The sequence below is a fragment of the Oncorhynchus kisutch genome, linkage group LG20 (assembly GCF_002021735.2).
Source record: "Oncorhynchus kisutch isolate 150728-3 linkage group LG20, Okis_V2, whole genome shotgun sequence".
NCBI lineage: Eukaryota > Metazoa > Chordata > Actinopteri > Salmoniformes > Salmonidae > Oncorhynchus > Oncorhynchus kisutch.
This window is the reverse complement of record NC_034193.2, coordinates 19,325,804-19,351,229: the sequence shown is the minus strand read 5'-3', so window position 1 is coordinate 19,351,229 and position 25,426 is coordinate 19,325,804. Positions and strand designations below refer to the sequence as shown.

Sequence of the window (25,426 nt, the reverse complement as noted above, 5' to 3'; positions counted from 1 at the left end):
AACTCAATATACTTAAAAATGACTACAACCAAATTGAAACCGTGTAGAAATGATAATGGACCTACATTCATACAGTTTATTGACTGTGTCCAGCTCGCTAATAATCACTGGAATGAAAGCTAGACAGTCAGGGAGCATAAAAACACACACATACACACTCCCCTGCTACCATGATGGGCATCTGGGGACCAAGGGGCACTGACCCCCAGATACCACCAGATACTCTGAAAAAATATTGAGAATTGGATTTACACATAATGGATCATGGACTCCCACTGATCTTCCACCAACATCTACTGTGACATTTGGCTTGACATTTTCAACTTCAGGGAGCAGTCACTGTCTTCAGAAAAAAAGAGTAGAGAATCAAGGCGAATGCTCATCAATCTATCAAATAGAGTTTGCCGAAAAGCCCTGTTCATAAATAGGAGTTGACAAGTAATCGTCATTGGCAACTCTGCTTATTGAGAACCTAACACATGCAATCTCTATGCGCCTCGTGCAGAATGTGCAAGTTTTTGACCTTTAAGGATCCAGCTTTTAGCCTCTGCGTACGTTTTCCTCCGTTTGACACAAACACGCACCAAGTAGCCAACATGACAGAGACACGGGACACAAAGCAGTGGATCGTTTCCACACTATTAGCCGTGTTGTTAACCATTTCTGCCATTTTCAGACCGTGAGCACAGGACAGCGCAATGCACAAGATGAACATGCTGGTTATTAGGGACTATCACATTTGCGGTACTCTGACTGTATAGACTTTTATTATCTTTGGGCATGCTCACTCTGGGCTTTCCAAAAATGAATACCATTGTAGATTGACAGGAAACAGATGGAGTAGAAGTAGTAGTAGTTTCTGATGTGCTTGCCCCGTATAGATGTATGTGTGTGAGGTTTGTATGAACGTGTGTTTTGTGGTGTCCATGTCTGTGTGGTATGATTGTATGTTTGTGTATGTGTGTTTATGCCACTCTGTATGTATGCATGTGAATTGGTGTATTTTTATGATTCTGTGTGTGTCTGTCTGTGTTTCCACCACTCTACAAATGTCTTGTTAACAAACTATAGTTTTAGCAAGTCAGTTAGGACATCTACTTTGTGCATGACAGAAGTCATTTTTCCAACAATTGTTCACAGACAGATTATTTCACTTATAACCTACTGTATCACAATTCCAATGGGTCAGACATTTACATACACTAAGTTGACTGTGCCTTTAAACAGCTTGGAAAATTCCAGAAAATGATGCCAAGGCTTTAGAAGCTTCTGATAGGCTAATTGACATCATTTGAGTCAATTGGAGGTGTACCTGTGGATGTATTTCAAGGCCTACCTTCAAACTCAGTGCCTCTTTGCTTGACATCTTGGTAAAATAAAAACAAAAAATAAAAAATGTGTAGACATCCACAAGTCTGGTTCATCCTTGGGAGCAATTTCCAAACGCCTGAAGGTACCACGTTCATCTGTACAAACAATAGTACGCAAGTATAAACATCATGGGACCACGCAGCCGTCATGCCACTCAGGAAGGAGACGTGTTCTATCTCCTAGAGATGAATGTACTTTGGTGTGAAAAGTGCAAATCAGTCCCAGAACAACAGCAAAGGACATTGTGAAGATGCTGGAGGAAACAGTTACAAAAGTATCTATATCCACAGTAAAACGATTCCTATATCGACATAACCTGAAAGGCCGCTCAGCAAAGAAGAAGCCAATGCTCCAAAACCTACTTTTTGGAGAAATGTCCTCTGGTCTGATGAAACAAAAATAGAACTGTTTGGCCATAATGTCTATCATTATGTTTGGAGGAAAAAGGGGGATGCTTGCATGCCATAAAACACCATCCCAACCGTGAAGCACGGGGGTGGCAGCATCATGTTGTGGGGGTGCTTTGCTGCAGTAGGGACTGGTGCACTTCACAAAATAGATGGCATCATGAGGTAGGAAAATTATGTGGATATATTGAAGCAACATCTCAAGACATCAGTTAAAGCTTGGTCGCAAATGGGTCTTCCAAATGGACAATGACCCCAAGCATACTTCCAAAGTTGTTGCAAAATGGCTTAAGGACAACAAAGTCAAGGTATTGGAGTGGCCATCACAAAGCCCCATAAAAAATGTGTGGGCAGAACTGAAAAGCGTGTGCGAGCAAGGAGGCCTATAAACCTGACTCAGTTACACCAGCTCTGTCAGGAGGAATGGGCCAAAATTCACTCACCTTATTGTGGGAAGCTTGTGGAAGGCTATCCTAAACATTTGACCCAAGTTAAACAATTGAAAGGCAATGCTACCAAATACTAATTGACTGTATGTAAACTTCTAACCCACTGGGAATGTGATGAAAAAAAAAAAAACTGAAATAAATAATTCTCTCTACTATTATTCTGACATTTCACATTCCTAAAATTAAGTGGTGATCCTAACTGACCTAAAACAGGGAATTTTTACTAGGATTAAATGTTAGGACTTGTGAAAAATTGAGTTTAAATGTATTTGGCTAAGGTGTATGTAAACTTCCGACTTCAACTGTACATACAGTATCAGTCAAAAGTTTGGACACACCTACTCCTTCAAGGGTTTTTCTTTATTTGTACTATTTTCTACATTGTAAAATAATAGTGAAGACATCAAAACTATGAAAGGTAACTTTGGGTCTTCCTTTCCTGTGGCGGTCCTCATGAGAGCTAGTTTCATCATATTGCTTGAGGGTTTATGCAACTGCACTTGAAGAAACTTTCAAAGTTCTTGTCTCAAAGCAATGATGGACTGTCGTTTTTCTTTGCTTATTTGAGCGGTTCTTGACATAATATGGACTTGGTCTTTTACCAAATAGGGCTATCTGCTGTATACCAACCCTACCAACCCTACACAACTGACTGGCTAAAACGCATTTAGAAGGTAAGAAATTCCACAAATTAACCTTTAACATGCACACATGTTAATTGAAATGCATTCCAGGTGACTACCTCATGAAGCTGGTTGAGAGAATGCCAAGAGTGTGCAAAGCTGTCATCAAGGCAAAGGGTGGCTACTTTGAAGAATCTCAAATATAAAATATATTTTGATTTGTTTATCACTTTTTTGGTTACTAAATGTTTCCATATGTGTTATTTCATAGTTTTGATGTGTGTGTCAGAGGAGGCTGGTGGGAGGAATTATAGGAGTACGGGTTCATTGTAATGCCTGGAATGGAATAAATGGAATGGTTTCAAACACAGCCATTACAATGAGCCTGTCCTCCTATAGCTCCTCCCACCAGCCTCCTATGGTATGTACGTGTGTTCGCACTGTATGTGTGTGTATATGCACGTGTGGCCGCGCCTGCCTGTCAGCTCAGGTTATCCTGACGCTGTGTGGCCACACCTTGCGGATGCACTGACCTTCGGGGCGGGCTCCCTCTCATCAGTAGCATTAGGCCTCAGTGCATGATGGGTGCTGACCGTGGCCGTATCGGGTCGCAACCAGGGCCCAGGCTCACTTCCTGCCAGGAGCACCAACACCCTGTAACGCCCTGGCACCAGTCACTCTGCTGTCGAGCCATGCGGGCCGGGGCAAAGACAACACATTGGCTAATTTGTGCCTGGTCTCATCAGACCGAGGCCCTCCCATTATTAAACCACCCTGTACACTGCCCTGTCTCTCCGAGTCACAGGAGATGGATGACAGAGGGATCGGAGAAACTAGTTGAGGGAGCAAAACTTTTCCCACTTTTTTGAATTCTCTGAATACTGAGATACTACTCAAATCTATTTTTGTTTACACTAAACAGTCTATGAAGGATTGGGAGATTCATTGTCCAGTCTACGAATTGTTTGTGCATAGAGGCATATAGATCCCCACTGAGTGCACTTGTGTCTATCAGCGCCAATAGCAGTAGCGGGATCACCTGGTGACTGGCAACAGGGGACGAGTGGAGGCAATGGGCGATTGGGAGGCGAGGGCGCCCAACAGGAGAACGTATACACATATATAAACAACAATGAAGAGACCCTACTTTTGGAGCCTTGAAAATATGAAGTGACAAAGGCTGCCCTTTGTGGGGGAATTGACGTGGCGCAAGGCTGACACCGTGTACCCTCTAGGGGTTAACCTTCCAGTCAGGATCAAATGATAAAACTAGGTCAGGGGGAAGAGAGAGAGAAAGGGAGGGAGGGATGGTGGGATGGAGCGAGGGAACAGGGTATACGACATGGGGGGAAGTGGAACTGTGACAAACCAACAGCGTCCATGCAGAGTGAGATGGAAGAAGGGAAAGAAGGAGGGAAAGACAGGTCGAGGAAAGTAGCTTGAGACAAGACATGAATACAGACTGGCAGATTGACTGAACCCAAAATGCTTTATGCCTCTTCTCATAGCATTTCCACCCAGATCCTCATCCTAAATCAAGAGGAAGCAGTACAGAACGATGTAACCCGGCTGTTGCCCTTACATGGAGTTCCCCGTCCTGTCTGTTGCCACAGCCGGTATCCCCCACAGAGGATGCCACAGCCGGTATCCCCCACAGAGGTTACCACAGTCAGTATCCCCCACAGAGGATGCCACAGTCAGTATCCCCCACAGAGGATGCCACAGTCAGTATCCCCCACAGAGCTTACCACAGTCAGTATCCCCCACAGAGGATGCCACAGCCAGTATCCCCCACAGAGGATGCCACAGCCGGTATCCCCCACAGAGGTTGCCACAGCCAGTATCTCCCACAGTGCTTACCACAGTCAGTATCCCCCACAGAGGATGCCACAGCCGGTATCCCCCACAGAGGTTACCCCAGCCGGTATCCCCCACAGAGGTTGCCACAGCCGGTATCCCCCACAGAGGTTGCCACAGCCGGTATCCCCTCACAGAGACTGCCACAGCCAGTATCCCCCACTGAGGTTGCCACAGCCAGTATCCCCCACAGAGCTTACCACAGTCAGTATGCCCCACAGAGGTTGCCATAGCCGGTATCCCCTCACAGAGACTGCCACAGCCAGTATCCCCCACTGAGGTTGCCACAGCCAGTATCCCCCACAGAGGTTGCCACAAACGGTATCCCCCACAGAGGGCAACTACACAATAAGGGCTCTGATACCTCACAGATCCACTGTGCACCTGCCATCAGATCCAGTGCGTTGGTGAACATTCAGAGGGGATGAGGGGACGTGAGGTCTCCAGCACCAGTCTGCCCCCTCTTTCCCCCTGGTCTCTGTTTGTCGCAGTAGCTGACCCTTGCTTTGAATGAATTCAAATTAGCATCTGTCCCCGTAGCTTTGACTTGTTACGTCTGATAGAATCAACTTTTGTATCAGCAGGCCCTGGGGTTGCCGGCCCTAACAAGGCCCAACATCCTAATTAGATGGTGTGGAGGGAGAGGGGGGAGGGGCGCAGCGAGGGCCCTGCTGGACCAAGCGGGCCCCTGGGGGGGGAGCCGGGAATATTTATATTTATACATCCATCCTCCATCCTGCACCTACACATGGAGGGAGGTGAGAGGATAGCGGGCCCTGGTCTCAGGCGGCGCCTCCTCCTCCTCCTCCTCTCTCTCTCTCTTTCTGCCGTCACAACCACTCACAGGCCAGGGAGATGGTCAAGGAGCAGACAAGGATACATCACATAGGACACGGTGTGGCATTTAAGCGGCAGTCAAATCAGTGCAAAAAATAAATAAATACTAATACAGAAGGTGGTGTCAGAACAGTTGGTAATCACAGAGAATGTGTTGTTTAATGAAAAACCTTGATTTAAAGTTGTTTATTTTATGCATACGGTGTTTTAAATGTGTTTCATACATTTATTCCAGTTTCCTCACCCCTTCTCTATTCATTTCGCAAACTGCTTCCGATTTGAGTCTTGCAAACCTTTGTCACTACTGGTGCCCTCATCCATCCAACCACTCTGCACTAACGTGTTTCACACAGCCATGCCAGTGTCACAACCAGAGCTGTTTGTCCCCTTCAATATGCCTTGTGACAACCACTGAAGACTGTAATGTGTTTGTGACATCTCATCTTTGACTTACGATGGCGAGGGCGCTTGAAATCTTCCAGTGACAATAATTCCCCTTCGCTGGGGAGGGCACAGGGAGTCAGAGACAGTCTGGGCACAAGCGCTGGGGTGGCGAGTGGCTGGTGGTGACACGGGTGGTGCCAACGCAAGCAGACAGGACGTGGGCACAGGGGGCGAATGGGATGGCAGCAGCGCCCAGGATAGACGTGTGTCACTAACGCGTGGGTTGACGCGGGAGGACACCCGAGTGGAGGGAGACACTAAGGCTTTGTGAAGGTGACGGGGATGGAGGGATGGAGGGCTTTGACTTCAGTCTGATACCAGTAGACATGCCCAGCTTCTCTCTCCTGCTGATGGCCTGGTGAGTCAGTCAGCCAGGCATGAGCCAGGCAGCCATGATAGCAGCAGAGCTGTGAAGCTGTATCAGATTTAGAACAGTGTTCAACCAGGCGCACATATAGATGTACCCAGAGCAACCATCAACCAGCCACCAGCCTACCACACTGGCACCTGACATTCTCAGCAACCTACTTCTCTTGCCCCCCCCCCACTCTCTCTTCACTCTCTCTCTCTCATTCAACCATCTCTCTCCCAGTCTGTGTCTTTTCTCACACAACCAAGTCACCAATAACAAAATAAGATTCAAATGGTGTTGTTATGTAGTGCTAATGTCTTAGAACAGTTATACATGAATCACTCAACATAATCTCCAAAGACAACACCCTACCTCATTATAGCCAGTGGTTGACTTGGACTGGAACAGGTGCCGGTACTCATTTTAGGTGCCGGTAATCTTTATATTTATGTGCAGGAGCTCCACAATACTTTGAGCTAATATTCTATAAGAGGAACAGGAGCACAAGCAGTAGAACATTTGAGGTGTCGGTACTCAGCTCCGATGAGCTCCTGCCCAAGTCAAGCACTGACTATACCTGCAGCAACAGAGATATTGCATGGCTGGTCGTTTTTATTGTGGCGAGTGGGGCGGCCTTTGCTGCAATATTATGGAGTGTGTTGCCCTTTTAATTACGGAATACTTTGCTCTATGTTATCTGTCAGTCAAAACCAGTTAAAACAGAAAGCTAAAATGACAAAACAAGTGCCTACTAGGATTTAACCTATGAGCATCGGAGCCGTAGCTCACGGTTTAACCCCATCCTCAACCCCATCCCCAACGCCCTAGGAGCCTACTACACTGGACAAAAATATAAATGCCACTTGTTTCATGAGCTGAACAAAAATAATAATTCATACACACAAAAAGCTTATTTCTCTCAAATTGAGGAGTATTTCTGTCTGTAATAAAGCACTTTTTGGGGGAAAAACTCATTCTGATTGGCTGGACCTGGCTCCCCAGTGGGTGGGCCTGGCTGCCAAGTGGGTGGGCCTATGCCCTCCAAGGCCCACACATGGCTGCACCCCTGCCTAGTCATGTGAAATCCATAGATTAGGGCCTAATTAATTTATTTCAATTGACTGATTTCCTTCTATGAACTGTGACTATAGTAAAATATTAGAAATGGTTGCATGTTGGGTTTATATTTTTGTTCAGTATAGATGATAATAGGCATTTGTGTTGCCCTTAGTAGACTGTGGGAAACACTCCATGCCATAATTTCAACATTTCCACAAAAAAAAAACAGTAGAGTTTGTTGTTGTTTAATTTCAATCATGTCACATGATCCACTATGTCTGCTTAGGCTGCTGTGGATGCTGTTGACATAAGCTGGTATAGTGGTTTGCATGGTGAAGTGTGGTGAGGATAGTGTGTGTATGTGGGGTTAGGAGTGAGATGGCGCTAGGCAGGAAGCCAGACTCATGTCAAAAAGGGGGGCAGACATTCCCCAAGGTGTGAGAAAAAGGACTGGGACCATATGGCTGATATTAGCTGTGTCAAAACGAGGTGCCCTCCTCAAATCAGACCCTCAAATCAGACCCCCAAATCAGACCCTCAAATTGGATCCTCAAATCAGACCTCCAAATTTGGCCCTCAAATCAGACCCCCAAGTCGGACCCTCAAATCAGACCCTCAAATCAGACCCTTAAAATCAGACCCCCAAACCAGACCCTCAAATTAGACCCTCAAATTAGATGCTCAAATCAGACCTCCAAATTTGGCCCTCAAATCAGACCTTCAGATCAGACCCCCAAAACAGACCCTTAAAATCAGACCCACAAACCAGACCCTCAAATCAGACCCTCAAAGTGAACCCTCAAATCAGACCCCCAAATCAGACCCCTCAAATCAGACCCTTTGTCACACAGAAGTCGCTACATTCAGTAGCAATTGAGCAATGTCGGGAAAATCTAAATACATTTCAAAGAAAAACTACACAAATGTATAATCATGAGAGGAATATGTTGAAATCTTTTGCTGACTGTGACATTGTTATGAAGAGAGGCGATGAGTGACAGAAAGAAAGAAAAGGACAGAGAGAGCATTAGAGAGCAGAAAACTGGAATCTGCCTGCCCTTCGGGAAATCTAGAGCACCCAGTGACACAGGAAGGCCATAAATATCACCAAGAGCCACGAGCCACGGCCTACCATCCAGACGGCGAGGTCAGTACAGGTGCATCAAAGCTGGGACCGAAGAACAGCTTCTAAAAAACAGTTTCTATCTCAAGGCCTTCAGACTGATAAATAGTCACCACTAGCCAGCCTCCACCCATCACCCCACATTGAACTTTAGTCACTGTCACTAGCCAGCTACCACCCGGTTACTCAACCCTGCACCTCAGAGCCTGCTGCCTATGTACTTAGACATGGAACACTGGTCACTGTAATAATGTTAACATACTGTTTTACCCACTTCATATGTATATACTGTATTCTAGTCAAGGCCTATCCTATGTATCTATTGCTGTACATACAGTATACTATTCTACCCTACGTATTCTTCAGACATACTACATATTCTATCCATATACTGTCCATAATGTCTATACATCTCATTATATATACAGTGCATTTGGAAAGTATTCAGACCCCTTCACTTTTTACACATTTATTTAATCCATTTTAGAATAAGGCTGTAATGTAAATCTTACAGCCTTATTCTTTGATTAAATAAATGTTTTTCCTCATCAATCTACACACGACACCCCATAAGGACAATGAGAAAATAGGTTTTAAGAATTTCCTCAGACCCTTTGCTATGACTCAAAATTCTGCTCAGGTGCATCCTGTTTCCATTGATCATCCTTGAGATGTTTCTGTAACTTGATTGCAGTCCACTTGTGGTAAATTCGAATGATTGGACATGATTTGGAAAGGTACACACCTGTTTATATAAAGGTCCTGCAGTTGACAGTGCATGTCAGAGCAAAAATTAAGCCATGGGGTCGAAGGAATTGTCCGTAGAGCTCCGAGATAGGATTGTGTCGAGGCACAGATCTGAGGAGGGGTACCAAAACATTTCTGCAGCATAGAAGGTCCCCAAGAACACAGTGGCTTCTATCGTTCTTAAATGGAAGAAGTTTGGGACCACCAAGACTCTTCCTAGAGCTGGTCGTCCAGCCAAACTGAGCAATCAGGGGAGAAGGGCCATGGCCAGGGAGGAGACCAAGTACCCAATGGTCACTCTGACAGAGCTACAGAGATCCTTTGTGGAGATGGGAGAACCTTCCAGAAGGACAACCATCTCTGCAGCACTCCACCAATCAGGCCTTCATGATAGAGTTGCTTGATGGAAGCCACTCCTCAGTAAAAGGCACATGCCAGCCCACTCTGAGTTTGTCAAAAGGCACCTAAAGGACCCTCAGACCATGAGAAACATTTGATTTGATTTGATTTGAACAAGATTCGCTGGTCTGATGAAAACAAGATTGAACTCTTTGGCCTGAATGCCAAGCGGTATGTCTGGAGGAAACCTGGCACCATCCGTATGGTAAAACATGGTGGTGGCAGCATTATGTGTGGGGATGTTTTTCAGCGGCAGGGAATGGGAAGCTAGTCAGGGTTGAGGGAAAGATGAACGGAGAGATCCTTGATGAAAACCTGCTCCAGAGCTCTCAGGTTCTCATCCTGGGGGTGAAGGTTCACCTTCGAACAAGACAATGTCACTAAGCACACATCCAAGAAAATGCAGGAGTGGCTTGGGGACAAGTCTCTAAATATCCTTGAGTGGCCCAGCCAGAGCCCGGACATGAACCCGATCGAACTTCTCTGGAGAGACCTGAAAATAGCTGTACAGCAACGCTCCCCATCCAGCGTGACAGATCTTGAGAGGATCTACAGAGAATAAAAGTGTGCCAAGCTTGTTGCGTCATACTGAAGAAGACTCAAGGCTGTAATCCAGGTTAGCTGACTCCTGACTCCAATTAGCGTTTGGAGAAGTCATTAGCCTCAATGGGGTTCACATACTTTTCCCAACCTACACTGTGAATGTATAAATTATGTATTCAATATAGACAAGAAAAATACAAAATGTGTAAATTATTAGTTTAAGAAGATCAGGTCTAATTTTATGACCAATTTATGCAGAAATCCAGGTAATTCCAAAGGATTCACATACTTTTTCTTGCCACTGTATACACTGAACAAAAATGTAAATGCAACATGCAACAATTTCAACATTTTGACTGAGTTACAGTTCATACAAGGAAATCCGTCAATTGAAATAAATGAATTAGACCAAAATCTATGGATTTTCACATGACTGGGAATACAGATATGCATCTGTTGGTGACATATACCTTAAAAACAAATAGGTGCGTGGATCAGAAAACCAGTCAGTATCTGGTGTGATCACCATTTGCCTCATGCAGCACAACACATCTCCCTCATATAGAGTTGATCAGGCTGTTGATTGTGGCCTGTGGGATGTTGTCCCACTCCTCTTTAATGGCTGTGCAAAGTTGTTGGATTTTGGTGGGAACTGGAACACGCTGTGGTACACGTCGATCCAGAGCATCCCAAACATGCTCAATGGGTGACATGTCTGTTGCATATGCAGACCATGGAAGAACTGGGAGATTTTCAGTTTCCAGGGATTGTGCACAGATCCTTGCAACATAGGGCCTTGCATTACCATCTGAAACATGAAGTGATGGTGGTGGATGAATGGCATGACAATTCGCCTCATCATGGTATCTCTGTGCATTCAAATTGCCATCGATAAAACACAATTGTGCTCCTTGTCCGTAGCTTATGCCTGCCCATACTGTAACCCCACAACGTTGACATCAGCAAACCGCTTGCCTATAAACTCTCTGCCATCTGCCCGGTAGAGTTGAAACCAGGATTCATCCATGAAGAGCACACTTCTCCAGCGTGGCAGTGGCCATCGAAGGTGAGCATTTGCCTACTGAAGTCGGTTACGACGCCAAACTGCAGTCAGATCAAGCGAAGATGACGAGCATGCAGATGAGCTTCACTGAGAGGGTTTCTGACAGTGTGTGCATTGTGTGACAAAACTGCACATTTTAGAGTGGCCTTTTATTGTCCCCAACACAAGGTGCACCTGTGTAATGGTCATGCTGTTTAAACAGCTTCTTGATATGCCACACCTGTCAGGTGGAGGGATTATCTTGGCAAAGGAGAAATGCTAACTAACAGGGATGTAAACAAATTTGTCCACACAATTTGAGAGAATTAAGCTTTTTGTGCATAAGGAATATTTCTGGGATCTTTTATTTCAGCTCATGAAACATGGGATCAACACTTTACATGTTGCATATTTTTTGTCAATATATATATTTATACTCCGGACTTCGACATTGCTAGCTTGTCCTAATATTTATATTTTTCTTAATTCCATTCTTTAACTCTTTTATTGTATTGGTGTGTATTGTCGAAAATATTACTGTTAGGAAAACCAGCAATCTGCTAAATATGTGTATGCGACCACATACACACCACACAGTTGATTTGATTAGATTTTGATATGCAGCAGAAAACTGGAATGAAAATGAGAAAAGTCAGAATCTGCAGCAGAAAACTGGAATAGATCACCTGTAGCAGAAAACTAGAATGAAAACCAGAAAAGTGAGAAACCTGCAGCAGAAAACTGGAATGAAAACCAGAAAAGTGAGAAACCTGCAGCAGAAAACTGGAATGAAAACCAGAAAAGTGAGAAACCTGCAGCAGAAAACTGGAATGAAAACCAGAAAAGTGAGAAACCTGCAGCAGAAAACTGGAATGAAAACTAGAAAAGTGAGAAACCTTCTACTAGCTGTGCTACTAAAAAGTGCTACTAGCTGGCAGGGTTTGTAAGGATGGCGTGTGTGTCTGTGTGTGTTTGTCTCTCTACATGGCTGTGAGGATCGATGCAACAGCCAACCAGCCCCTCTGTTTGTGATCCAGGTTCTCAATATAAAGCACTCTAATTGCTCTGAAAATTACAGCCAACGATGAGTACACTTGACATCGGCTGACATTACGATGACACGTTGACGCCTCATGTGCCCTCTCCCATCCCCCACTTTTCCCATATCTGCCTCCTCCCCTCCCCCTGTTGACCGAAATTGACCGAAGCCATGCCCCTGGTGACCACCGGGTGCCCTCTGCTTGTTGAAGCTGTCGAGAACAGAGATGTCCCAAAGTTCAATCATGTCATGCTCTGGTATCGCTTTCTACCACCCTCCATCCATCAGCCGAGCTGTGTGTGAACCATGATGTGTTGGTTGTGTTTGTGTCGATGTGTGACCCCCCCCCCCCACCCCCCCACACACACACACAGTTCTCTCTCCCCTGCTGTGAGTCGAGCAATAGATGTTTTTTATTTTTTGTTGCTTTTTATGTGTGTCAGTGTGCACATGTGTATATGTTCGTGGTTTTGTGTGCGACAGTTGTTTATATCATTGTGTGTATATTGTGTTTTGAGTGTGTTTTCTGTCGGAGTGTATATACACCTGAATGTGTGTGTGCACCCGGTGCATGTGTGCGTGTACGTGTGTGTATATCTGCCCCTTGCGGGCTGGAATGTGTCACCCCTTTGTCTCTGCAGTGTTAATAGGAGCGCGGCCAGCCAGGCGTGGAGCTGTGACAGTTCAGCAGACAACCCCCACCACCTCCACCCCCATTCCCTCCCCTCTGCATCCCCCTCTGCCACCCCCCGGCCACCCCTGCTCCCAGCGCACAGCTGTAATATCCCTGCACGGCCGGGCCGGCACCACCCCTGGCAGATGTAAATCTTAATTTAATTTCAGGTCAGAACCTGCCTGGCCGTACTAGGCTAGGAAGCAGCCCCATGCCACACGGTACGGTGCCAGGCGGGTACTGCCACGGTGGCAGGGAGGAGCGGCGGTGATGGCTGGGATAACGAGGCACCTTTTGGGGGTATTACTCAACGCTAGGAGCCATAGTGTCACAACGAAACGCTTCCGTTTTTTTCTGATGTTGGACATACTCACATGCAGTAGCATGCACATCTATGGGATTGAGAGTGATCTTGTTGACCAAATGCTCCCCCAAAAATTCCGTCAATAAATTGTCATCGGTTATGATCGTTTTTACATAATAACTTGAAACATAGAAGAGTGAGGTGTAACTATGCATTGGGACTTTTGATGGGTATGCTAATGAAAATCTATATGTTACATGTGGATAGGTTAATGCTACCTTCACTTTAGGTATACGGCGTTAGGTATTTATTGACCTTTAAGAGCAGGTAAGGCAGCCTCAACTGATGCTGTCAGAATGTTTAACAGTCCTCTCCCACTGGGCAGAGACATCATTTCAACGTCTAGTTTTGATGTATGTTAAAAGTTGGGTGAAAAACATATGAAATTCCCTTGTGTTGATGACTTTCTAATCAGTTTTCCACGTCGATTCAACGTCATCACATTGAATTTTCGGGTTGAAATGACGTCGAAACAACGTTGATTCTACCAGTCTTTGCCCATTGGGTTAGCTCGACCTTTCCAATGCCTCTGCACAATCCTTGTGCTCACAGCCAAGAGAGTTATTTTTCAGCAGTTCTAAACGGCGTTATTCTCATTGTGTATGTTAAGTTGTCCATGCAAGCCAAGTGTGGGTATAATTATATTCAGATGCAGTATTTCCCACAAAACACAACTTATATAATATCATATAATTGCGGCCATTCTGGCAGAAAAATATCCCTTTTCACACTTTTCTCTTCATGCGATTAATTCCTAAATGCTGATGGTAAAGCGTGATAGCATACGGAAGTGTAACACCAGCTTGCTGTTAGAAATCACTTGCAGTCAACAGATACTGTCATTGAAAGTGACAAAGTGACCCCATTTTAGTCATCTACGAAATGGAAACGCTGTGGTTCTTCCCACATGTACATTGAGTGTACAAAGCATTAAGAACACCTTCCTAATATGGATTTGCATCCCCCTTTGCCCTCAGAACAGCCTCAATTTGTCGGGGCATGGACGTTACAAGGTGTCGAAAGCGTTCCACTGAGATGCTGGCCCCTGTTGACTCCAATGCTTCCCACTGTTGTGTCAAGCAGTCTGAATATCTTTTGGGTGGTGGATCATTCTCGATACACACAGGAAACTGTTGAGCGTGAAAAATCGTATATATTTTGTCTTTCCCATTCACCCTCTGAATGGCACACATACACAATCCATGTCTCAATTGTCTCAAGGCTTAAAAAACTTTTTTAAAACCTGTCTCCTCCCCTTCATTTACACTGATTGAAGTCGATTTTTACAAGGGATTCAATAAGGGATCAGAGCTTTCATCTGGATTCACCTGTTCAGTCTGTCATGGACAGAACAGGTGTTCTTAATGTTTTATACACTTTTTACCCACAATGAAAGTCAATGAAAGTCAATGAAAATGCCACGCTGTCTTTCCTGGATGAGTAGAGACCTTACGGACTCCCCCTTTTTCTCCACAATTTTGTGATATACAATTGCGATCCAATTACAATCTTGTCTCATCGCTGCAACTCCCCGACGGGCTCGGGAGAGGAGAAGGTTGAGTCATGCGTCCTCCGAAACATGAACCGCCAAACCGTGCTTCTTAACACCGGCACTCTTAACCCGGGAAGCTAGCCGCACAAATGTGTCGGAGGAAACACCGCCCAACTGACCACCGAGGTCAGCCTGCAGGCACCAAGCCCACCACAAGGAGTCGCTAGATGAGCCAAGCAAACCCTCCCCTAATCCAGACGACACTGGGCCAATTGTGCGCAGCCTCATGGGACTCCCGGTCACGGCCGGTTGTGACACACTCGGGAGGCCTCATTGTGTCTCTCTTAACACATTATAGACTTTCAGAGAAACTTTCCGTCTTCCATTTCAGTGTTTTGTTTGGATAGAACTGTCTGTGTGCATTCTACATTGTAGAATTGATTTATTCATCTATGCCATCCTCCTGTTGAAGTTATTCATGTTCATAACAGATGTTTACCCAAGATTTGAACTTCCGCCCACCTTGACAGGCTGCTCTGCTCTACCCAGTGTCCCCTGATGCTGGTGTCTGTATATATGGGGTGGGCCCTTCCATGGTGTTCCAGTACACTGGCTGTGATGTGGCCTGAGCTGTGGTAGCAGCGGCAGCAGCAGTGGCAGTGACAATGTTGGTGGGGGGATGCGTGATTTGTTGTGACAGCGGGAGCCTGGGCTGGCGGGCGGTGACCGCGCGGCACCATATTGCCAGACTCCCCGGGGACGTGGATCAGCGTGCCAGCCTTGCCAGGAAGTGCTAATAGGCGCAACACGTCTTGCTTTCGCACATTAGGGCGAGCGAAGGGTGACAGATCGGAGCTGTGAACCTGCCGCATTGAAAAAAAGGGCCTACGCCACCCGTTTGCCATGCGGCGCCGCCTAATGATGAGAAGGAATGGCCCTAGTCGAACAACATAACCACCCAGACATTTTCATATCTCTCTGCTGTCATCAAATGGCAGCGGACATGGACCTACTATTCCTCAAGTGACAATCTTACATACTGTATCAGACAATAAAGTTACAAGTGTAAAGATAGGCCTACACTCCTCAAAACAAGCCTCTCGAAGATCATTGCTAGAGCACGAGAGGTCAAGTTCCAGGCTTGAGGGTACAACATCATTGTGATATGTGTTATTTGAACCCAAAGCAGGGTTGTTGCAGGGCCTTTACACTGCTGAACAGTGTTTTTCACAATGGATGAAGAATGGCACTCCTGGATATGGAGCTAGTTGTTTGTTTTGGTAGATCCCTGTGAGTCTATGGCTCTGAGTGGTTCAGAAAGGTTCTGTATATCTTCATACTAAAGATCTCTCCTCCCTCCCTCTCTCTCTCTCTCTCTCTCTCTCTTCCTCTGTCTTTCAACTCAATTCAATGTGACTTTATTGGCATGGGAAACGTGTTTACATTGCCAAAGCAAGTAAAATAAATAATTTTAAAAAGTGAGAAGACACAAAACAACATCAATAAAAAATATATGTTATATTATCAGCTAGTGTTTTAGCAATGTGCAAATAGTTGTAGTACGAATAGTAGGGGAAGATAAACAGATAAATATTGATGGTATTTACAATGCTGTTTGTGCTCCACTGGTTGCCCTTTCTCATGGCAACGGGCCACAAATCTTGCTGCTGTGATTGCACACAGCGGTATTTCGCCTAACAGATAAAGGAGTTTATCAATGCTTGATTAGTTTTACAATTCTGTGTGATCTGTGGGAAATATGTATCTCTAATGTGGTAATACATTTGGCAGGAGGTTAGGAAGTGTAGCTCAGTTTCCACCTCACTTTGTGGGCGGTGTGCACATAACCTGTCTTCTCTTGAGAGCCAAGTCTGCCTATGGCAGCCTCTCTCAATAACAAGGCTATGCTCACTGAATCTGTACATAGTCAAGGATTTTCTTAATTATGGGTCAGTCACAGTCAGGTATTCTGGCACTGTGTACTCTCTGTTTAGGGCCAGATCACATTCCAATCTGCTCAGTTATTTTGGTTGATTCTTTCTAGTATTTCAAATTGTTATTTTTAAAATTTCTCATAATTTGATTAGGTCTAATTGTGTTGCTGTCCTGGGGCTCTGTGGGGTCTGTTCGTGTCTGTTCCAGCTTGCTAAGGGGACTCTTCTCTATGTTCATCTCTCTGTAGGTGATGGCCTTGTTATGGAATGTATGGGAATTGCTTCCTTTTAGGTGGTTGTAGAATTTCACAGCTCTTTTCTGGATTTTGATAACTAGCAAGTATGGTCCTATTTCTACTCTGCCTGCATTGTTTGGGGTTTTACATTGTACACGAAGTACAGTGCCTTCAGAAAGTATGCAGAACCCTTGACTTTTTCAAAATGTTGTTACGTTACAGCCTTATTTTAAAATGGATAAAATATGTATTTTTTCTCAGCAATCTACACACACTTAGACATTTTTGCAAATGTATTCAAAGTAAAAAACAGAAATACCTTATTTACATAAGTATTCAAACCCTTTGCTATGAGACTCAAAATTAAGCTCAGGTGCGTCCTGTTTCTCTTGATCTATTGAGATGTTTTAACAACTTGATTGGAGCACCTGTGGTAAATTCAATTGATTGGACATGATTTGGAAAGGCACACACCTGTCTATATAAAGGTCCCACAGTTGACAGTGCATGTCAGAGCATAAACCAAACCATGAGGTCAAAGGAATTGTCCGTAGAGCTCAGAGAAAGGATTGTGTTGAGGCACAGATATGGGAAAGGGCACCAAAACATGTCTGGAGCATTGAAGGTCCCCAAGAACACAGTGGCTTCCATCATTCTTAAATGGAAGATGTTTGGAACCACCAAGACTCTTCCTAGAGTCTGGCAAACTGAGCAATTGGGGGAGAAGAGCCTAAGTCAGGGAGGTGACCAAGTACCCGATGGTCACTCTGAAAGAGTTTTAGATTTCCTCTGTGGAGATGGGAGAACCATCCAGAAGGACAATAATCTCTGCAGCACTCCACAAATCAGGCCTTTATGGTAGAGTGGCCAGACGGAAGACACTACTCAGTAAAAGGCACATGACAGCCCACTTAGAGTTTGCCAAAAGGCACCTAAAGGACTCTGAGACCATAAGAAACAAGATTCTCAGGTCTGATGAAACCACAATTGAACTCTTTGGCCTGAATGCCAAGCAATAAATCTGGAGGAAACCTGGCACCATCCCTACGGTGAAACATGGTAGTGGCAGCATCCTGCTGTAGGGTTGTTTTTCAGCAGCAGGGACTGGGAGACTAGTCAAGATTGAGGCAAAGATGAACGGAGCAAATTACAGAGAGATCTAAAGGGTCTGAATACCTATTTTATTTCAGCAAACATTTCTAAAAACCTGTTTTTGCTTTGTCATTATGGGGTATTGTGTGTAGATTGATGAGGGAAAAAAACTACTTAATCGACTTTAGAATAAGATCTCTCTGTACTGTGCTCCCTTCATCTATCCCTCAATCCCGACTGGTCTCCCTGCTTCACCATAGGGATGGTGCCAGGTTTCCTCCAGACATGACGCTTGGTTCAATCTTGGTTTCATCAGACTAGAGAATCTTGTTTCCTATGGTCTGAGAGTCCTTTAGGTTCCTTCTGGCAAGCTCCAAGTGGGCTGTCAAGTGCCTTTTACCAAGGAGTGGCTTCAGTCTGGCCCCTCTACCATAAAGGCCTGATTGGTGGGGTGCTGTAGAGATGGTTGTCCTTCTGTAAGGTTGTCCATTGTCCACAGAGGAACTCTGGAGCTCTGTCAGTGACCATACGGTTCTTGGTAACCTACCTGACCTAGGCCCTTCTCCCCCAATTGCTCAGTTTGGCCGTGCGGTCAGGTCTAGGAAGAGTCTGGGTGGTTCCAAACTTCTTCCGTTTAAGAATGATGGCGGCCGCTGTGTTCTTGGGTACCTTCAATGCTGCAGAAATGTGGTGCACTTCCCCATATCTGTGCCTCGACACAATCCTGTCTCAGAGCTCAACAGATAATTCCTTCGACCTCATGGCTTGGTTTTTGCTCTGACATGCACTGTCAACTGTGGGACCTTATATAGACAGTTGTGTGCCTTTCCAAATCATGTCTAATCAATTGAATTTCCCACAGGTGGCCTCCAATCAAGTTGTTGAAACATGTCAAGGATGATCAATAGAAACAGGATGCACCTTAGCTCAATTTCGAGTCTCATAGCAGAGGGTCTGAATGCTTGTGTAAATACTATATTTCTGTAACATTTTAGAGTAGGGCTGTAACGTAACAAAATGTGGAAAAGTGAAGTGTTCTGAATACTTTCCAAATGCACTGTATGTTGAAGAGGGTGGAGCTCAAGATGCACTCCTGTCTCACCCCATGGCCCGAGGAAAGAAATCTGTGTGTTTATTTTATAATGTCATATGTTTTTCCTTCAATACCATCAATTGGTATAGCAGACCCTCATGCCAAATTGAGTCAAAAGCTTTTTTGAAATCAACAAAGCATAAGAAGCTTTTTTTGTCAATAAGGGTGTGTAGAGTGTATACGTGGTCTGTCGTATTTTGATATTTGCTCAGGTCATTGTTTTCAGTGAGGAAATGTTGGAGTCTGCTGTTGATGAAACTGCGGAGGATTTTTTTTCGAGATTGCTGTTGATGCAGATTCCACAGTAATTATTGGGGTCAAATTTGTCTCCACTTTTGTGGACTGGGGTGATCAGACCTTGATTCCAAATATTGGGAAAGATGCCAGAGCTGAGGATATTGTTGAAGAGTTTAAGAATAGCCCATTTGAATTTGTGGTCTGTATATTTTATCATTTTGTTTAGTATACCATCAACACCACAGGCCTTTTTGGGTTGGAGGGTTTGTATTTTGTCCTTTAGCTCATCTAATGTAATTGGAGAATCCATTGAGATCTTTAGTAGCTGATTCTAAGTTTTTTAATTTATCATGCATATGTTTTTGCTCTTAGTTCTTTTGTGAAAGGTTGGAGAAGTGGTTTATCCATCTCCATGTTGGATATTTATTTTATTATTAACTTTCATTTTATCGGGGGAGCCCAACTGAGACCAGAGTCTCATTTCCAATGGTGCCCTGAGTACATAAAATAAAATATAAAATTACAAAGTACAAGATACAATAACAAGTACATTACATTAAAACATCACAAACATCACAGGCATCACAAAGGAATGATTCAAGTCAATCAATCAATCAAAACAATTGCACACCTCTGTGAACTCATTCATCATCAGGATTTTGAACTGGAGCGTTAAAACTGAAAGCGGATTTACCTAGTTCAGTGGAGACCTGAGGAATATCAAGGGTTAACCAACCCTGTGAACAGGTGCGGTATCTCATCTTTTTATATTTTAACAATGAAGTTAGGTAGATCGGAAGCTTGTATAGTAGAGCATTATAAACAAAAAGGGAGTATTGAGGTGATCTATGGTACTTTAATGAGGACCAGCCAACCTTTAATTACCTATTTGTAGTCGACAAGGACTTTCTGCAAGGGAACAAAATAAGATTGCAGCTCCAACATAGCCTGGTCAGCCGTGGGGGCAATAGCGTACATAACAGTGTCATCTGCAAACAGATGAATGTTACAGGTTTTTGCAGATAGACCAATATTACTTCTATACAATGTAAAGAAGACAGGTCCTAAAATCGACCCCTGCAGGACACCTTTAGTAATATTGAGGTAACTTGACAAAATCAAAATGTGTCCTATCTGATAGGTAGTTCCCAAACTATTTGCAAGACGCCTGGTCAAGGCCCATTTCAGACAACCTTTGAATGAGTAGGGGATGGTTGACAGTATCGAAGGCCTTGGATAAGTCTATAAATATGGCAGCACTGTGATTCCTATGATCTAAGCAATTTGATATATCTGAGTCTGTTTTTCCATGCACATTGTCTGAAGTCGGTGCAGCCTGCCTGGAACATCTCCCTGCGGGCATGGGTAAAGTCTCGGATCTCTCCACTGTTCCTGAGGAGTACCAGGAATTACGGGAGGTTTTCAACTCTGCTCTGCGCCACATCTTTTCCTCCGCATCAGCCCTACGACTGTGCTATCGACCTTCTCCCAGGCACCGCACCGCTTCGGGGGCAACTTTATTCACTGTCGGGTCCGGGGAGACATAAGCGACGGAAGGGTACATTGAGTACTCTCTCTCGGCAGGGATTATGCGTCCATCTGCCTCACTCGCCGGTACAGGGACAAGACCCTGCGTCCGTGTATCGACTACTGGGGTCTTAATTCCATAACGGTTAAAAAACGTTACCCGCTACCACTCGTCTCCTCGGCTTTCAAGCCTCTCCAGGGGACGGTCATCTTCTCCAAGTTGGACCTTCGGAATGCCTACTATCTGGTTCGGATACGGGAAGTATACGAGAGGAAGACAGCCTTTAAAACAGCTAGCAGGCACTATGAGTACCTGGTGATTCTGACTGACCAACGCTCCCCCAGTGTTCCAGGCCCTGGTCAATGATGTACTCCGTGACGTTGAGCCAATTTGTGTTTGTCTACCTCTACAACATCCTCATTTATTCCTGGGCAGCTTAAGAGCACGTTCTCCATGTCCGAAAGGTCCTACAGCGTTTCCTGGAGAACCAGCTTTTCGAGAAGGAGGAGAAATGTGAGTTAAATCGCTCCACCATCTCCTTCTTAGGGTACCTCATCGCTGAAGGGAATATTCAGATGGACCCTGACAAGATGAGAGTGGTGATGGATTGGCCGCAACCCACATCCAGAGTGCAGCTGCGATGTTTCCCGGTGTTTTCTAATTTTAGCCATTGTTTCATCCGGGGTTACAGCACCCTTGCTTCCCCCTCTCTGCACTCACCTCTCCCAAGGTTCCATTCATTTGGTCTCCAGCAGCTGACCGGCATTCTCAGACCTCAAGCAGTGATTCACTACAGCTCCTATCTAAATCCATCCAGAACCGTCCTGTCAGTTCGTGGTGGAGGTTGACGCCTCGGAAGCCAGAGTGGGGGCTGTCCTGTCCCAGCGCTCTGCCCAGGACCAGAAGCTGCATCCCTGCGCCTTCCTTTCCCATCGTCTTAACCCCGCTGAGAGGATCTATGACGTGGTAAACGAGAATTACTCTCAGCTAAGATGGCATTGGAGGAGTGGAGGCACTGGTTAGAAGGGGCGGAACATTCATTCTTGGTGTTGACGGACCATAAGAACCTGGAATATCTCCGCATCGCCAAGTGCCTCAACTCCAGGCAAGATGGGCCCTGTTATTCACTCATTTCCATTTCACTATCTCCTACCGCCCGGGGTCCAAGAATGTGAAGCCTGATGCACTCTCATGTTGGACCTTGGCTTTCGTCCTTCGACCATCCGTCCGAAGGTAGAGCGGCGGGGGAACGGCTCTTACACTTGAGGCAGGGGATGAGGAGCACCCAGGAGTTCACCCTGGAATTCCGGACCTCCGGAGCAGGATGGAGCGACAGGGCCCTTATCAACCACTACCGATGCAGCCTGCGCGAGGACGTCCGACGGGAGTTGGCCTGCAGGGATGCCACCATCACTTTTGACCGACTGGTGGATCTGTCCATCCAGTTGGATAACCTGCTGGTCACCTGCGGACGTCCAGAGAGGGTTCTGTCGGTTCCATCTTCCAGCACCCCCGCTCTGGTGCCCATGGAGCTGGAAGGGGCTGCGAGTAGGGAGGCTGGAGGAGGGGCCTTCACGTGCACCATCTGTGGCCGCAGAGGGCACACTGCCGGTCGGTGCCGGGTTGGTCCCTCTGGGAGTCGAGGCAGCAGGCAGGGCACTCTGGCATTGGTGCTACCGCGGTGGAAAGTCCAGACCAGGTCTCCACTGTGCGCATCCCCCCAGAATATGCCGATTTGGCTCTCACCTTCTGTAAAAAGAAGCGACTCAATTACCACCCCATCAACGGGGAGATTGTACGATAAATCTCCTGGTAGACGCTGCACTTCCCTGGAGTCACGTGTATCCCCTGTCGCAAGCGGAGACGGCGGCTATGGAGACTTATGTCTCTGAATCCCTGCGTTAGGGGTACATTCAGTCCGCCACTTCACCCGCCTTCTCGAGTTTGTTTTTTGTGAAGAAGAAGGATGGAGGTCTGTGGCCTCGCTATGGTGATTGAGTCAATGCACGGGGCGCGCTTCTTCACTATACTGGATCTCAGGAGTGCGTGCAACATGGTGCGTATCCGGGAGGGAGATGAGTGGAAGACGACGTTTAGTACCACCTCAGGGCATTATGAGTACCTCATCATGCCGTACGGGTTGATGAATGCTCCATCAGTCTTCCAATCCTTTGTAGACAAGATTTTCAGGGACCTGCACGGGCAGGGTGTAGTGGTGTATATCGATGACATTCTGATATACTCCGCTACACGCGCCGAGCATGTGTCCTTGGTGTGCAGGGTACTTGGACAACTGTTGGAGCATGACCTGTACGTCAAGGCTGAGAAATGCCTGTTCTTTCAGCAGGCTGTCTCCTTCCTAGGTTATCGCATTTCCACCTCAGGGGTGGAGATGGAAACCGCATTTTGACCGCATTTCAGTCGTGCGTAATTGTCCGACTCCCACCACGGTAAAGGAGGTGCAGCGGTTTTTAGGGTTTGCCAATTACTACTGGAGATTTATCCTGGGTTTTGGCCAGGTGGCTGCTCCCATTACCTCACTGCTGAAGGGGGGTCCTGTACGTCTGCAGTGGTCGGTTGAGGTGGACATGGCTTTTGGGCACCTAAGAGATCTGTTTACCTCTGGCCCCATGCTGGCCCATCCGGATCTCTCTTTGGCGTTCATAGTGGAGGTGGACGCGTCCGAGGCTGGGATAGGAGCCGTGCTCTCTCAGCGCTCAGGCACGCCACCTAAGCTCCGCCCCTGTGCTTTCTTCTCGAAGAAGCTCAGCCTGGCGGAGCGGAACTATGATGAGGGGACCGGGAGCTGTTGGCTGTGGTTAAAGCTTTGAAGGCGTGGAGACATTGGCTTGAGGGGGCTAAACACCCTTTCCTCATCTGGACTGCCCACCGCAACCTGGAGTACATCCGGGCAGCGAAGGAGACTGAATCCTCGTCAGGCAAGGTGGGCCATGTTCTTTACCCGTTTTGTGTTTACCCTGTCCTACAGACTAGGTTCCCAGAATATGAAGGCAGACGCACTGTCCCGGCTGTATGACACATAGGAGCGGCCCATGGATCAGACTCCCATTCTCCCGGCCTCCTGCCTGGTAGCGCCGGTCGTGTGGGAGATGGACGCGAACATTGAGCAGGTTTGCGCACAGAGCCCGCTCCCCTCCAGTGTCCCGTCTGGCGTCAGTACGTTCCGTCTGCTGTCCGTGACCAGATGCTCTATTGGGCCCACACGGCACCCTCCTCTGGTTACCCGGGGATCGGTCGGATGGTTCGCTGTCTGACTGAGAAGTACTGGTGGCCCACCTTGGCAAAGGACGTGAGGGTTTATGTTTCCTCCTGCTTGGTGTGCGGTCAGTGTAAGGCTCCTAGACACCTGCCCAGAGGTAAGCTACATCCCTTACCCATTCCACAACGGCCTTGGTCACACCTGTCGGTGGATTTTCTGACGGATCTTCCTCCCTCACAGGGAAACACCATGTGGATTGTTTCTCTAAGTCCTGTCGTCTCCTCCCTCTGCCCGGACACCCTATGGCCCTACAAACTGCGGAGGCCCTGTTTACATATGTCTTCCAGCACTACGGGTGCCTAAGGATATAGTGTCTGATCGAGGTCCCCAGTTCACTTCAAGAGTCTGGAGGGCGTTCATGGAACGTCTGGGGGTCTCGATCAGCCTCACTTCAGGTTTCCACCTGAGAGTAATGGGCAGGTGGAAAGAGTGAACCAGGATGTGGGCAGGATTCTGCGATCCTACTGCCAGGACCGTCCGATGGATTGGGCGGTGTTCGTGCCCTGGGCAGAGATGGCGCAGAACTCGCTCCGCTACTCCTCCAATAACCTCTCCCCTTTTCAGTGTGTATTGAGGTACCAGCCGGTTCTGGCACCGTTGCATCAGAGTCAGACCGAGGCTCCTGCGGTGGACGATTGGTTCAGGCGTGCGGAGGAGACATGGGATACCGCCCATGGTCACCTCCAGCAGGTCGCACTGCGCCAAACGACCAGCGCGGACCATCACCGTAGTGAGGCCCCGGCGTTCACACCGGGGGACCGGGTCTGGCTCTCGACCTGAAACCTGCCCCTCTGCATGCCCTGCCAGAAGCTGGGCCTGCGGTTTGTGGGGCCATTTAAAGTCCTGAGGAGAGTGAACAAGGTATGTTACAGGTTACAGCTTCCCCCCGATTACCATATTAACCCCTCGTTCCATGTGTCTCTCTTCAGGCCAGTGGTGGTTGGTCCTCTCCAGGAGTCTGAGGTGCGGGAGGTTCCTCCGCCCCTCTGGACATCGAGGGGGCCCCGGCGTACTCCGTCCGTTCCATCCTGGATTCGAGGCGTCGGGCGAGGGGCCTTCAGTACCTCATGGAGTGGAAGGGGTACGGTCCGGAGGAGAGGTGTTGGGTTCCGGTGGCGGATGTGTTGGACCCTGAACTGCTGCGGTTGTTCCACCGTCGCCTGCCGGATTGCCCTGCGCCTTGCCCTCCGGGTCGTCCCCGAGTC

General features: G+C 46.6%; 1 protein-coding gene across 1 annotated transcript; it reads left to right on the top strand.

Moving 5' to 3' along the window:
• Positions 1–3,431: 3,431 nt before the first annotated feature.
• LOC116355557 (proline-rich proteoglycan 2-like) lies at positions 3,432–4,940 on the top strand. Its single transcript, XM_031800009.1, has 2 exons — positions 3,432–3,506; positions 4,464–4,940. The coding sequence occupies exons 1-2, from the start codon at positions 3,432–3,434 to the stop codon at positions 4,938–4,940; spliced, it is 552 nt and encodes a 183-aa protein (XP_031655869.1).
• The last annotated feature ends 20,486 nt before the right edge of the window (positions 4,941–25,426 follow it).